The following is a 15351-nucleotide window of genomic DNA, read 5'->3' as shown; positions in this document are numbered from 1 at the left end:
TGAAAACCTTTTTGACTTCCATTATTATTGGTACCTGAAATCTTAATTAACAATGTAAAAAGTAAAGTCACTCTAGTCCCAGATGACCACAGGCTGCTTTCCCATTTGAGGGGGAGAGCTGACTGGTGGTGATTTAACCTGAGGATCACCACACCTCAGGCGAGGAAGGTTAACAAATTTGGGCCTTCATGTGTAACCTCAGGTGGGATTGGAATTGAACCCATGCTGCTGGCCTCGTTCTGTTTCATAAACTAGCTGTCCAGCCAACTGAGCTAAACTGACCCTAAAACCTTGGCAAAGTTACATGCTTGGCAGTAATAGCATTAAATTTACTTATTGAATAATTTTTAATGCATTCACATTTTAACTTAAAGCTTTCATTTTAAGTGAAGGTCTAACCTTCACCTACATTTGTTTTTCCTTGAATAGTTAAAGAGAGTTACTAACCTCATTAGAGCACTCTGGAAATTTTCTCAGGGTGTTTTCTCAAATATTTCAAAGCAAACTGGAGATTAAATTCTTAAACCTCAAATAGAAGATATAAATAGAATAATCCTTGCCTGATATAAACTGTTCATTTGTTACTTCAGTCAGACAACGGGACGGATTTTCCGAGAGGCAGCCTGTCAGTGGCTGGTGGAGGGATCTTCTGGTTCTGGGTGCCTCGTCTCTACTCCATGGCATCCAGCAGTATCTGCAACTCTTCATCTGCGAAAACCGGGGCCACTCTCCAGGGTGACATCTGCTTGGCTGGAATGAGAGTGGGGAGTGGAGTGCTTATATACAGCTCCAGCTTGTCAGACTCTCTAGTGTCAATCCTGACCACAGCGACTCAGACACCGATGTCAGTTAGAATCGCACTAGTTCCACATGGCACCAGTGCTGGCCCATTATCATGTCCTGAATTGTTCCGGGATTGGTGCTGCTATCAAGGCTGTGGAACACCCGCGATTCAGTCCCAGTGTCTTTTCAATGTATCTCAAACAGAAAATGCCCAATGACTTTCATCTCTCCCACAGCTGTTGTACGCTTCCGGAAATAAAGCACCTGAAAAGAAGACTGCTATTTCTGAAAGAACACTAACTCAACCTAATTCAGCTATTCTAACATGCACTTTACATATTCAAGCACCAGAGACACATTTGAAACAAAGTAATTACTGAGACAGATGAAATATAACTGGGTGAATCAAAGAACACCAGTCAGTGGAAGAAGTTTAGAGCCAACAATGAGGAAACAAGTGTCTTCAGAGAGGGCAGCGATGGCTATCCTTGGCTGAGGGGACCAAGTATCAAGATCACAGGAGGTCAGACTTAAAAAGAGATGTACCCAATCAGCAGGGAGCCATGCCCAGGGGAGTGTGTTACAGGAAATTATGGGCACACAGCCTGCAAATTCCTTTTTCATCCATATCTTCTGGTTGGTCCATTTATTTTTATTGTTATTTTTGTTTTGCAGGATTTGAAAATTGAACCGCTGGAAGAAGAAATATTGGAAGGAAATGCCAAATCTGTAAGTCAGCTTCAAATTACTTAAAAGTCATTTCAGTCACTAAGAGCACAAAATTATTTCCTGACCATCTTTGGAAATACAGGAAGGAAAGAAGCAACCAAGAGATCCTGTCCACCGTACAAGTTTATCATCCTAGAATTTTGATATCAAATTTCCCCAGCATAGGTTTGGACCATAGAGCCATTGTATTGTAATCACCCAACTAGGAGTTTCATGCTAGAATAGGCCTATGTATGCTTTAATTAAGCAGCCAGAGCCGGCTCAACAAACCAAACAATGTGATGACATATATACTGAAACCAATGTATATAATTGTATGCTTGAGCACTCAGACCATATCTAAATTAAATGGCTAAAAATTCATTTGCATTATATCTAGTATGTAAGTAATAAATCACCATCCCATGTATTAATTTCAAGGTCAGAAATCCTATTCTGGAATTGCTCAGAAAATATAGTTGCAGCAATACAGATGAAAGTGCACATTATGCTGGAATTGTCTGGGGCCACCCACTAGCCGCGGGATTTGCGATGGTCTGCTGAATCCAGCGTCGGGCTAAAATCGCGACTTGCACCGAGTGTCAAACCGATCACGAGTCTCCCGGCCTGCCCTGCCGGCCATAACTGAATTCCCGACGTCCCAGCCAAGCTTCCCGCCGTAACAATGAAAAGAGATCATTGCCGCTGTTTTACATCTTATGGACAGGCAGGACGCCCAATTCACTTGCCAGCTAGGATGCTCCAGCCACCTCAGGTGAGAGTCCCAATGGCTTGAATTGATGCAAGCCTTGAGCAACGGGAACCTGCCGATTTACAGTCCAAGGGGTGGCAAGGTAGTAAGTACCATCTCAACAATTGCCTTAAGGGTGCCGAGGGGAGTCCTTCATGGGAAGTGGGGGTCAGGGAGTTTGTGCTGGGCTTTAAGGGCTCATTCAAGGGTCTTTCCTGGGAGGGGGCTTGTTTGGCTGCTCTTCACATCTGAACTCTTTAAACCCTTAAACATTCAGTCAGTATGTAAAAATTTAAGTTTCCCGGGCAGCACGGTGGCCTAGTGATTAGCACAACCGCCTCACGGCGCTGAGGTCCCAGGTTCGATCCCGGCTCTGGGTCACTGTCTGTGTGGAGTTTGCACATTCTCCCCGTGTCTGCGTGGGTTTCGTCCCCACAACCCAAAAATGTGCAGAGTAGGTGGATTGGCCACGCTAAATTGCCCCTTAATTGGAAAAAATAATTGGGTAATCTAAATTAAAAATAAAAAAAATTTAAGTTTTCCCATAATAAAGTGAAAGTGAGCACATCTGTACTCTTAAAGCCATTAAACAGTCATTCAGTATCGCAGAAATACACATCTCTCACAATAAAGTGGAAGTGATCCCACCTGTCCTCTCAAACCCTTTAAAACGTCTGTCAGTATGCAAATTTAAAGGTATGTGAGGTGGAGGTACAAGTAATCCATTGAAAATGGTGGAAACCTTTGAAGTGGCTTTTAAAAAATCAGTTTCATTGCACATTAAAGTATAGAAGTCTGTGAGTATGCCTAGAATGCCTAGAACTGTATTGCTTAAATTCAATTATATGCCCCAATGCCTGCTAACAGCTTTTTGAATTACAGGTCGAGTAGTTTCAAAGGGGAAATTCAGATTGTTTATTGATATATCTCTGCAAGGATACTTAACTCAGGAGAGCAGGTGTTTTCCCAACAGCAGTTTATTTTAATGAGGCTGCCTCTTTGTTCTCAAGTTCTTCCTAGAAAGAACAGGCAGTCTGATAGCAAAAGCAAGAACAACAGAAAAATACATATGGAGGTTGGAAAACAATACAAAGGAGGAAAGAGCCAAGAAGGCTTTACAACTTTGGTTCAAATGTGGACAAAAGAGCTGAATGCCAGAGGTGAAGTGAGAGCGACTGCCCTTGATATCAAGGTAGCATCAAGGAGCCCTTGCTAAACTGGAGTCAATAGGAATCAGGGGGAAAACTTTCCACTGGTTGGAGTCATACCTGGCACAAAGGAAGATGCTTGTGGTGTTTGGAGGTCAATCATCTCAGCTCATCACTGAAGATGTTCCTCATGATAGTGTCCTAGGCTCAACCATCTTCAGCTGCTTCATCAATGACTCACCTTCCATCATAAGGTCAGAAGTGGGGATGTTTGCGGATGACTGCCCAATGTTCAGCACCATTCGCGACTCCTCAGGTAATGAAGCAGTCCATGTCCACATGCAGCAAGACCTGGACAATATCCAGGCTAGGGTTGACAAGTGGCAAGTTACATTTGCACCACAGAAGTGCCAGGCAATGACCATCTCTAAAGAGAGGATCTAACCACCGTCCCTGGACATTAAATGGCATTACCTTCAATGATTCCCCCACAATCAACAACCTGGAGGTTACCATTGATCAGAAACTGAAGTAGACTAGCCATATTAATACTATGTCTACCAGGGCAGGTCAAAGGCTAGAGGTCCTAAGGCAAACAGCTCGACTCCTGACCCCCCCCCCCCCCCCCCCCCCCCCGAACACCCCCCCCCCCCCCCCAAAAAAAATGTCCACCATCTACAATCAGGAATGTAATGGAATACTCTCCACTTACCTGGATGAATGCAGCTCCAATAACACTCAAGAAGCTTGACGCCATCCAGGACAAAGCAGCCTGCTTATTGCTCCCGCTTTCCAAACATTCAAACCTTTCACCACCGACAAACAGTGGCAGCCATGTATACCATCTACAAGATGCACTGCAGTAACTCACCAAGGTTCCTTAGACAGCACCTTCCAAACCCACAATCACTACCATCTAGAAGGACAAGAGCAGCAGATACCTGGGAACCCCACCACCTGAAGGTTCCGCTCCAAGTCACTCACAACCTTGACTTGGAAATATACCGCTGTTCCTTCACTGTCACTGGGGAAACATCCTGTAACTCCCTTGCTAACAGCAAAGTGCATGTACCTACAGCTCAAGGACTGCAGCAGTTCAAGAAGGCAACTTACCACCACCTTCTGAAGGGCAACTAGGGATGGGCAATAAATGCTGGCGTAACGAGTGGCATGCACATCCCGTAAATGAATAAAGTCTTTCAAAACAGGGTATTTTACCTCAATAATACAAAGGAACAATGTTCCATGTAGTGTATAAAATGGCTCCTATCCTGAAGTCTTTATTTATATATATATCATGGTGACATGAATATGACAAGACACAGTGTCCAAAAAGTTTTTTCTAAACTTCCTTTTCCATAAAAATAAAAATAAATTGCATGTACTGTTGGGCAGCACGATAGCACAGTGGTTAACACTTGCTTCGCAGCGCCAGGGACAAAGAACAAAGAACAAAGAAAAGTATAGCACAAGAACAGGCCCTTGGGCTCTCCAAGTCTGCTCCGGCCATGCTGTCCGTCTAAACTGAAATGCTCGACACTTCTGGGGTCCGTATCCCTCTATTCCCATCCTATTCATGTATTTGTCAAGATGCCCCTTATCACTATCGTCCCTGCTTCCACCACCTCCTCCGGCAGCGGGTTCCAGGCACCCACTACCCTCTGTGTAAATAACTTGCCTCGTACATCTCCTCTAAACCTTGCCCCTCGCACCGTAAACCTATGCCCCCTAGTAATTGACCCCTCTACCCTGGGAAAAAGTTTCCGACTATCCACTCTGTCTATGCCCCTCATAATTTTGTAGACCGCTATCAGGTCGCCCCTCAACCTCCGTCGTTCCAGTGAGAAAAAACCGAGTTTATTCAACCGCTTCTCATAGCTAATGCCCTCCATACCAGACAACATCCTGGTAAATCTCTTCTGCACCCTCTCTAAAGCCTCCAGACCCTTCTGGTCGTGTGGCGACCAAAATTGAACACTACACTCCACGTGTGGCCTAACTAAGGTTCGATACAGCTGCAACAAGACTTGCCAATTTTTATACTCAATGCCCCGGCCAATGAAGACAAGCATGTGGTATGCCTTCTTGACTACCTTCTCCACCTGTGTTGCCCCTTTCAGTGACCTGTGGACCTGTGCACCTGGATCTCTCTGACTGTCAATACTCTTCAGAGTTCTACCATTCACTGTATATTCCCTACCTGTATTAGACCTTCCAAAATGCATTACCTCACATTTGTCCGGATTATACTCCATCTGCCATCTCTCCGCCCAAGTCTCCAAACAATCTAAATCCTGCTGTATCCTCTGACAGTCCTCATCGCTATCCACAATTCCACCAACCTTTGTGTCGTCCGCAAACTTACTAATCAGACCAGTTACATTTTCCTCCAAATCATTTATATATACTACGAACAGCAAAGGTCCCAGCACTGATCCCTGTGGAACAACACTAGTCAAAGCCCTCCAATTAGAAAAGCACCCTTCCATTGCTACTCTCTGCCTTCTGTGACCTAGCCAGTTCTGTATCCATCTTACCAGCTCACCTCTGATCCCGTGTGACTTCACCTTTTGTACCAGTCGGCCATGAGGGACCTTGACAAAGGCCTTACTGAAGTCCATATGGACAACATCCATTGATGAAAGATGCATATTCATCTCTGTGACCTCGAAAAACTCTATCAATTGCCTAATACTGTTATAATTAGCCTTCGCCCAATTTCGGACATTCACTCTAGGACCACTCATCGCTTCCTGTACACCTTTCCTACAGTAGACTGCACTTCCTGTACATCTTTCCTTCAGTACACTGCGCTTCCTTTACACCTTTCCTACGGTACACTGCAGTTCCTGTACATCTTTCCTTCGGTACACTGCGCTTCCTGTACACCTTTCCTATGGTACACTGCAGTTCCTGTACATCTTTCCTTCGGTACACTGCACTTCCTGTACCTCTTTCCTTCGGTACACTGTGCTTCCTGTACACCTTTCCTATGGTACACTGCACTTCCTGTACATATTTCCTATGGTACACTGCACTTCCTGTATGTTGTGTTATGTACTCTGGGATAACACAGGCTGCAACTCGATGCAGCTTTGACCAAAAGATACTACAGACTTTGAAGTAAGTTCAATGTGATTTATTGAACCATTAGCACAGTTCTCTATGAGTTCGACTCTCCTGCTAATCTTGCTATAGTAATTCAGTCTAACTAACCAGTCTGTTCTAAGCCACGTGGTGGGTCTGATGCTTCTGATCTGCCCCTGTTCTACTCTCTAAGTGTTGCCTGTAAAAAGAGACAGATGGGTTGTGTAATGCCCTCTTGTGATAGTGTCACCTCTGGGTGGCTTGACTTCCCATTGGTCGTGCCCTTTCTATGTGTTCATAAGCTGTATGTCTGCATGTCATGATGTCTCTGGTGCTCCCTCTAGTGTTTACTTAGTCGTAGTGTATTTACATTAACCCCTGGTGTATTTACAGTGAAGCCCTCCTGGATGCTCCTTACAAACTCTGCCCCATCCAAGCCCTGAGCACCAAGTGAGTCCCAGTCAATATTGGGGAAGTTAAAGTCTCCCATCACAACAACCCTGTTGCTTTTACTCATTTCCAGAATCTGTCTACCTATTTGCTCCTCTATCTCCCACTGGCTCTTGGGAGGCCTGTAATAAACCCTCATTGTGACTCCGGTTTCCTCCCACAGTCCAAAGACGTGCAGGTTAGGTGGATTGACCATGCTAAATTGGCCTTAGTGTCCAAAATTGCCCTTAGTGTTATGTGGGGTTACTGGTTTATAGGGTGGAAGTGTGGGCTTTGGTAGGGTGCTCTTTCCAAGAGCCGGTGCAGACTTGATGGGCCAAATGGCCTCCTTCTGCACTGTAAATTCTATGAAATATGCCTCCCCACTCATCCTTAATATTAATAATCTTTATTATTGTCACAAGTAGGCTTACACTGCAATGAAGTTACTGTGAAAATGCCCTTGTCGCCACACTCTATCACCTGTTCGGGTACACTGAAGGAGATTTCAGAATGTCCAATTTACCTAACAAGCATATTTTTCCGGACCTGTGGGAGGAAACCGGAGCACCCGGAGGAAACCCACTCAGACTCCTGCCGAACTCCCACCATGACACGCCGTTAGAAAACGGCGATTCCCGATGCAATACGTGCTATCGGACTCGATCCCTAGGTGCAGCATGTTCCATGAGCTAAATAGAGTTCGCCACCCTTCCACTTCTGTGTCTTCTCCTCCTCCTCCTTGTCCACAGCCTATGGTGGGTCCTTCATACATTGAGGAGGGAGGAATGCCATAACCTGGGACTTACGGGGTGGGGATGATTGTATTCCGTGTCCTTTGTGGAATATGAGCTTTCCCACTAAGGGAGCGGGGGTTGCTTCATTGCCATCGTATATAAGTTCAGCCTGTTCGGGAACGGCCGTCTCAGACCCTATTGGGTACCAATAGGAGCCATGTACCTTAAGCCTTATAAATAAACCTTTGTTTCTTTTGCTCAACTCGGTGTGGACGACCCATGTCTTTTTAAAACTCTCCACTATGTTTATCCCATCCAATATTTCACACATCCTGTCATTAACCACAATGTCGGCTTCACTTCCCTCTTTTATGAAGACAGAAATATTCATTAAGGATCACGCCCACGTCTTGCACTTTTGCTGTCTAATTGGTTTTCCTTAGTTATTATTTTGCTCCTTATGTATTTATAAAACATATTTATATTTTCCTTGATTTTATTTGTCAACTCTTTTTTCTTACCCCTCTTTGCTTTTGTAATTTCCTTCTAATTTCTTTTTCTGCTCCTCTCGGCTTTCTGAAGAATAGGGCTCTGGCCGTCTAAAATCACCTCTTTTTGCCTCATCCTACTCTGTATGCTCTTTGACATACAAGGGGGGTCTCGATTTGTGAATTCACTTCTTCTTCATGGGAACATGCTTGTTCAGTACCCTCTGTTACTTCCTTGAATGCTGCCCACTGTTCTGACATTGAATTTTCTTTTAGGAGCTGTTTCAGGCCCATATTTGCCAAATTACGTCTCAGTTTAGTAGAAATGGTCCTTCCCCAATGTACAATTTTTACTCTTGGATTACTATTCTCCCATTCCATAACTTCTTCCATACCCTTAGGATTTGCACAGTTGTATGGCGGAAAGAGAAGCATTATTTCATTCACCATGCAAAATGTTGGATTACAGCTCATATGGCTCCAGTAGAAAATTGTTGTCAAACAGCAATGTTCTTGATAGGCAGATCGATGATTCTAAGTTCCTAAACTTTGCAGGCAAGGAATTGCAGAAGTTGGCTTGTAGAAAGCATATGCAGTTTCATAGCATTTTGCATCTCTTCACACACATATTATGACACATCTTTTGTTGTATCCTTGAGGTTACAAATTCTTTTGAGCACAGTAAGAAGTCTTACAACACCAGGTTAATGAACAGGTTTGTTTCGAATCACTAGCTTTCGGAGCACAGCTCCTTCCTCAGCATTCACCTGAGGAAGGAGCTGTGCTCCGAAAGCTAGTGATTCAAATCAAACCTGTTGGACTTTATCCTGGTGTTGTAAGACTTCTTACTGTGCTCACCCCAGTCCAACGCCAACATCTCCAATTCTTTTGAAGCAGGTGCAGCTGTTCCTTGAGACCAGGGACGAAATTCTCCGACCCCCAGCAGGGTCAGAGAATCGCCTGGGGGCGCCTAAAATCCCGCCCCCGCCGTGGCAGAGATTCTCCGCCACCCAGGAAGTGGCGGGGGCAGGAATCTCGCCACTCCGATCTGAGAGGCCCCTACGGTGATTCTCCGGCCCGGATGGGCCGAAGTCCTGCCGCTAGGAAGCCTCTCCCGCCGCCGAGGTTTAAACCACCTCTGGAACGGTGGGATCAGCGGCGCGAGGGGTCCTGGGGGGGGGGGCGGGGGGTGATCGAACCCCGGGGGGTGCCCCCACGGTGGCCTGGCCCGCGATCAGAACCCCCCGCTCAGACTGCGGGCTAGTTCCCTGGCTGCACTATGTTCTTCCGCGTCCGCCACGGCAACCACCATGGCGGAGGCGGAAGAGAACCCCATATCGCGCATGCGCCGACAGTGACGTCAGCAGCCAGTTGCCGCTGACGTCACTGCCGGCGCATGCGCGGACCGGCGAAAGCCTTTCGGCCAGCCCCGCTGCCAGGGGCGCCGGTTTTTTGCGCCGGTCTTCTGGTCGCAACCGCTCCGGCGCGGGGCTGGCCCCCAAAGGTGGGGAGAATTCCCCACCTTTGGGGAGGCGCGACCCCTGATTGCTTGGCGCCACTCCCCTACTCCGGGACCCTCCGTCACGCCGGGTAGGGGAGAATGCCGCCCCAGTTGTGTGAAAGAGATAGGATGATATGTGGTGCTGCTGGCTTCTGCAGCACTGGGATTGTTGTATTGGTACATGGCACATTGGGTGTAAAGGGATAAAGTGGGAATGAAGGCATAGGGACTTTTCACAGTAACTTCATTTGAAGCCTACTTGTGACAATAAGCGATTTTCATTTTTCATATGGTCAGTTTTTCAGGTAGTGAAGGGAGACGATAGTGACAGTGACATGGTTGGGGTTCAGTGTAATGCTGTTTTCCGGATGAGCTGCAAAGTTAACCTTTGTGGCTTTTGGCAAAGATAAGGGCTACCTTAAGATTTTTTTTTGATTTATTGGTCCTTCCTTCAGTTACCAGTGGAAATGGGTGCTCAGCGAATAGAGCACTGCTTCAATGCTCCAGTTACATTATGGGAAGCTACCATCTTAAATATTTTTCATAACTCTAACAATCCTCACACACTTTTTGCATACAAGTTCTCAGACTGATTGCATTGAGATTTGCTGAGGCTACCAGGCACATTATAGATCTCAAGTAAGTAGTCACCCTGTTGCCTCTTATTATCATCCCTCTTATTTGAAGGTTGCAGAGGAGGTAATGGAGGATTGGAGGCTCAGAAAAGTTATGACAGAATGATGTATTTTCATCTTAGGTGTTCAGTTAGAATCCATCTTTATATGAACACCAATGTCTACAAAGCCAGAATGATATACTGATACACATCTAAGGTTTCTTGCATGTGGAGACTTTGGGTGGGAATTTCTGCGCAACCCACGGCATGTCTTTTGGCGGCGGAGGCTGCCTGGTCAAGCCGATGTCAACAGGATTTCCCATTGAATGCACCCTCGTTGCCGGGAAACCCCGAGGCTGGGGTGTACCGTTGATGGGACCAGAGGATCCGGCTAGTGTGAACAGCCTGTAAATTCCAGCCTATAATTCCCAAAGGAGGATGTCACAGAGCACCGCAGTCAACTTTGGAATCTTTTCCAGGATATAGAACAATGTCAGTGACTGTGAAAATAATTGTGTTGTACTTTTTACACAGCAACTCAGTGGGGAAAATGCTTGAATCCATTATCAAGGACTTTATAGCGGAATATTTAGAAAACAGTGGCAGGATCAGTCAGAGTCAGCATGGATTTATGGTGGGAAAATCATACTTGACAAATCTGTTGGAATTCATTGAAGTAGCCAGTACATTTGACAAGGGGGAGCCAGTCGATGTGGTATATTTGGACATTCAGAAGGTGTTTCACAAAGTCCCGCACAAGAGATTATTGTGCAAAATTAAAGCGCATGGGATTGGGGGAAATGTATTGAGGTGGATAGAAAACTGGTTGGCAGAGAGGAAACAAAGAGTAGGGATTAATGGGTCCCTTTCAAATTGGCAGGCAGTAACCAGTGGGGTACCACAGGGATCAGTGCTGGGACCCCAGCTATTCACAATATATATTAATGATTTGGATGAGAGAACAAAATGTAACATCTCAAAGTTTACAGATGATAACAAATTAGGTGGGAGGGTAAATTATGACGAGGATGCAGGGATCCTACAGCAAGATCTGGACAGGTTGGGCGAGTGGGCAAACCAATGGCAGATGCAGTATAATTTGGATAAGTGTGAGGTTATTCATTTTGGAAGCAAAAGCAGGAAGGCAGATTACTACCTAAATGGTTGTAAATTGGGAGAGGGGAGCGTGTAGCTAGACCTGGCTGTCCTTGTGCACCATTCGCTGAAGGTAAGCATGCAGGTGCAGCAGGCGGTAAAGAAGCCGAATGGTATGTTGGCCTTAATTGCAAGAGATTTTGAGTATAGAAGCAGGGATGTGTTGCTGCAATTGTACAGGGCCTTGGTGAGGCCACACTTGAAAAAAATGAAATGAAAATGAAATGAAATGAAAATGAAAAATTGAAAAACTTGAAAAAAGTTGAAAAAAATGAAAACTTGGAGTATTTTGTGCAATTTTGGTCTCCTTCTCTGAGGAAGGATGTTCTTGCTCTTGAGGGAGTGCAGTGACGGTTTACCAGACTGATTCCAGGGATGGTGCGACTGTCATATGAGGAGTGATTGACTAGGTTGGGAATGTTCTCACTGGAGTTCAGAAGAATGAGGGGGGATCTCATAGAGACTTATAAAATTCTAACAGGACTAGACAGAATAGATGCAGGGAAGATGTTACCAAGGATGGGTGTGTCCAGAACCAGGGGTCACAGCCTGAAGATTCAGGGTAAACTATTTTGGACAGAGATAAGGAGACATTTCTTCACACAACGAGTGGTGAGCCTGTGGAATTCATTATCACAGGAAGTAGTTGATGTGAAAAATTTGAATATATTCAAGAGGCGGCTGGATATAACTGTGGTGGTATGAATGGGAGCACTGCCATTGGTGCAGAGCATTGGTTTCCCATTGGCTCTGGCTGGTCATGTGCCTCTCATCTGATTGGCTAGGACTAGTCATGTGACTGCTCACCAATTGATCGATAGGCAAGTAGACCCCGCCTCCGAGGCGGGGTGTAAGTACCCAGAGTTCCCGGCGGTCGGCCTTTCTCTGTAGTCGACCACCGGGCTAACAACTAGCTGATTAAAGCCAAAGTTTGGATCTTCATCGTTCCTCGCATCCAATTGATGGTACATCAATAGCACTTGAGGAGAATGGGATCATAGGCTATGGGGAGAAAGCAGGATTAGACTTTTGAGTTGGATGATCAGCCATGATCGTGATGAATGGCGGAGCAGGCTCGAAGGGCCAAAAGGCCTCCTATGTTCCTATCTTCTATATATGTATGCATCTATGATCCCCCAGAGTGCAGGACATAATTGACAGTAGTCATGTGGCCATATGCACCCCTATTTGTATTGCCACTTCATTCAGGAACAGATAGGTCTTCTACTCCATGAATAAATAGCTAGCAGCTAGCCAGTGACCAAAGCAACCAAACATTATTTAAGAATGCCTATTGTCATGGCAGCACCTACAACAATTCATAGTGGATAAATTGAATTGTGAAGACTGTACAGTTGGATGCCAGGGAACACTGATAGGCATAGCAACAGTGACATTTGAGAAATTCAAAGGGCTGAGGAAAGGTATGGTATGATGAACCCAGTTTATTGGCAGAATATAATCCACCCTTGAGGTTGTGAAGAGAATGGTAATGTGTAAAAGGGTGCAAGATTATAGTTTTCATTAACATTTTTGAAAATGCATCAGAATGAACCATTCATAAGAACATAAGGGGCGCGATTCTCCGATATCACGCCGCATCGAGGAAGCCGTCGTGAACTCATCGATGACGTGAAACGGCCCCGATCGTGATCGATTCTGGCCCCGGGAATGGACTACCATCGAAGACGCGAGGAACACGGGGGGGGCGTGACGTCGAATGCGCGTTGTCAGCACGCGATGCCCGAATGATGCTGCTCCGCGTCGTAAAAGGGCGCGACGGAGGGTCGCCCTGAGGTTCCGTGATACAGACCTAGAGACCCTCCTCGATGAGGTGGAGCAGCGCAGGGGCATTCTCTGCCCAAGACGAGGGCATCGCCACCCTTCCAGCGTCGTGCGATGGGCCTGGCGTGAGGTGGGCACGGCAGTCAGTGTTGTGGGGCAGACCCTTCGGTCCGGGGAGCAGTGTCGAAAGAAGCTCCACGACCTCACCAGGGCTGCCAGGGTGAGTGCCACGAGGGTGCCCCCGGGTCACAACCATCCCCCCCCCATGTCCCTCATCACCCGCCCACCCCACCCCACCCCCACCCCCGCAGGCACGAGGGGGAGGGGGGTGAGAGTGAGTGAAGGGGGGTGAACAACGTTGTCACAGACCCACCTGAGCGCTGCAACCCCCTGGAGAGATGCCATGGTGTAGCTGCAACTTTCCCCCCAACCTGTGCCAATATCTGAACGCCCTGATGATACCCGCCTAATTGTGATGATCTATCTATGCCCCCCCAACAGGATAAGACTGCTCACAACAGCCGGGAGAGCAACAGAACCGGAGGGGGTTCACCCGTCATGCACCCCTGACAGTGTTCGAACAGAGGGCACTGGACCTTGCTGGGGGATCTGCCACCCGGGAAGTCGCGAATGCGAGGTTGGAGGTGCAGAACCAAGTGAGACAACCCTGCATGACAACCCCCCCTCCCCTCCCCCCCACCCCAGCCCATCCTCTGTCCCCTCACACTCTACCCACTGGACCCCCCGTCCTCTGTCCCCTCACACTCTACCCACTGGACCCCCCATCCTCTCTCCCTTCACACTCTGCCCACGGGACCCCCCATCCTCTCTCCCCTCACACTCTGCCCACGGGACCCCCCATCCTCTCTCCCCTCACACTCTGCCCACTGGACTCCCCATCCTCTGTCCCCTCACACTCTGCCCACTGGACCCCCATCCTCTGTCCCCTCACACTCTACCCACTGGACCCCCCATCCTCTCTCCCCTCACACTCTGCCCACTGGACCCCCATCCTCTGTCCCCTCACACTCTGCCCACTGGACCCCCATCCTCTGTCCCCTCACACTCTACCCACTGGACCCCCCATCCTCTCTCCCCTCACACTCTGCCCACTGGACCATCCTACACCGGCCCGAGCGTGTCTAACTAACCCCGTATCATTCTGTTCCCCAGGGCCAGCTGACAAACGTCCAGGGCCGTCTAGTGCCACACAGCGGTGACCATCCGCGACAACCACCGCACCCAGGGTCGCACGCCAGAGGGTGGCAGGAGGTCGGCCAGGAGGGCCATCCTCCAAATCCGGGACTCTCGAGCGGGACATACAGAGGACGGACAGTGACGACTTTCATGGCTGTGCGTTGCCCGAAGGTCGGGCTGTGAGACAGGACAGGACGGGGTCAGTGGACCCAGACGCACAGAGGATGGAGACGCAGTCAACAGACTCACCTGACGCTGAACTGTACATGGGCCGCGTGCGCCCTGCGCTGGGATATGACTGGGACCAGGACACTCCTGAATTTCTGATGGACGAGGATCTAGATCTTGCGGCACTGCTGTCTCCCACACCATCCACCATCCCAGAGACACTCACCTCGGTTGGGCAATTAAGTGATGAGGCTCCTGGGTCACGGTCTGGTCTGCACCACACAGCTGAGCCGGTACAGCAGGTGGAGGTCAGAGTAGCCGAGGGGCTGGACGGTCGGTGGGCAGCCCAGTCCCAGCATCCAGCTGCAGCCCAGACGTTTCCCGGGTTCCTGGATTTACTCTACCCACGTGGACAGCCGATGCATTTTGAAACCCAGGGACACAATGACGGGATGAGGGCCGTCTTCCAGCAGCTGCAAACTCAGTTAGAGGAGTCAAACTGCGTCCAGGAGCAGGGAGTAGTGCAACTCATGGCAGCCACCCAGGCCTACACCGCACGGGTGGCGTCCACGGTCGAGGCAATGGGTGAAACGGTATCGGCCATGGGTCAGGTTCTGCAAGGCGTTGGGCTTCATGTGCACACATCATCCATGGCCCAGGAGAGGGCTGCCCTCTCACAGGCAGCAATGCACCAGAGCCAACATGACATTGCCGGCACGCTACGGGCCCTGGCCGAGTCTCACCAGGCCATGGCCCAGATCCAGCACGCCATAGCCCAGTCCCAGCACGCCATGGCCC

The 15351-nt window shown here is 48.0% G+C and overlaps 1 protein-coding gene across 1 annotated transcript in view; it reads left to right on the top strand.

Annotated features, from left to right (window-relative positions):
* necab1 (N-terminal EF-hand calcium binding protein 1) overlaps positions 1-15351 on the top strand; it is a 310466-nt gene that overhangs the window by 251442 nt on the left and 43673 nt on the right. The window contains exon 9 of the mRNA XM_038809077.1: positions 1459-1512. Within this exon, the coding sequence (XP_038665005.1) occupies positions 1459-1512 (54 nt within the window). The remainder of the gene's footprint in view (positions 1-1458; positions 1513-15351) is intronic.

This window comes from Scyliorhinus canicula, chromosome 10, assembly GCF_902713615.1.
Source record: "Scyliorhinus canicula chromosome 10, sScyCan1.1, whole genome shotgun sequence".
In the NCBI taxonomy this organism is placed as follows: Eukaryota; Metazoa; Chordata; class Chondrichthyes; order Carcharhiniformes; family Scyliorhinidae; genus Scyliorhinus; species Scyliorhinus canicula.
The sequence above is the reverse complement of the archived record's forward strand: the minus strand, read 5'-3'. Positions and strand labels throughout refer to the sequence as shown.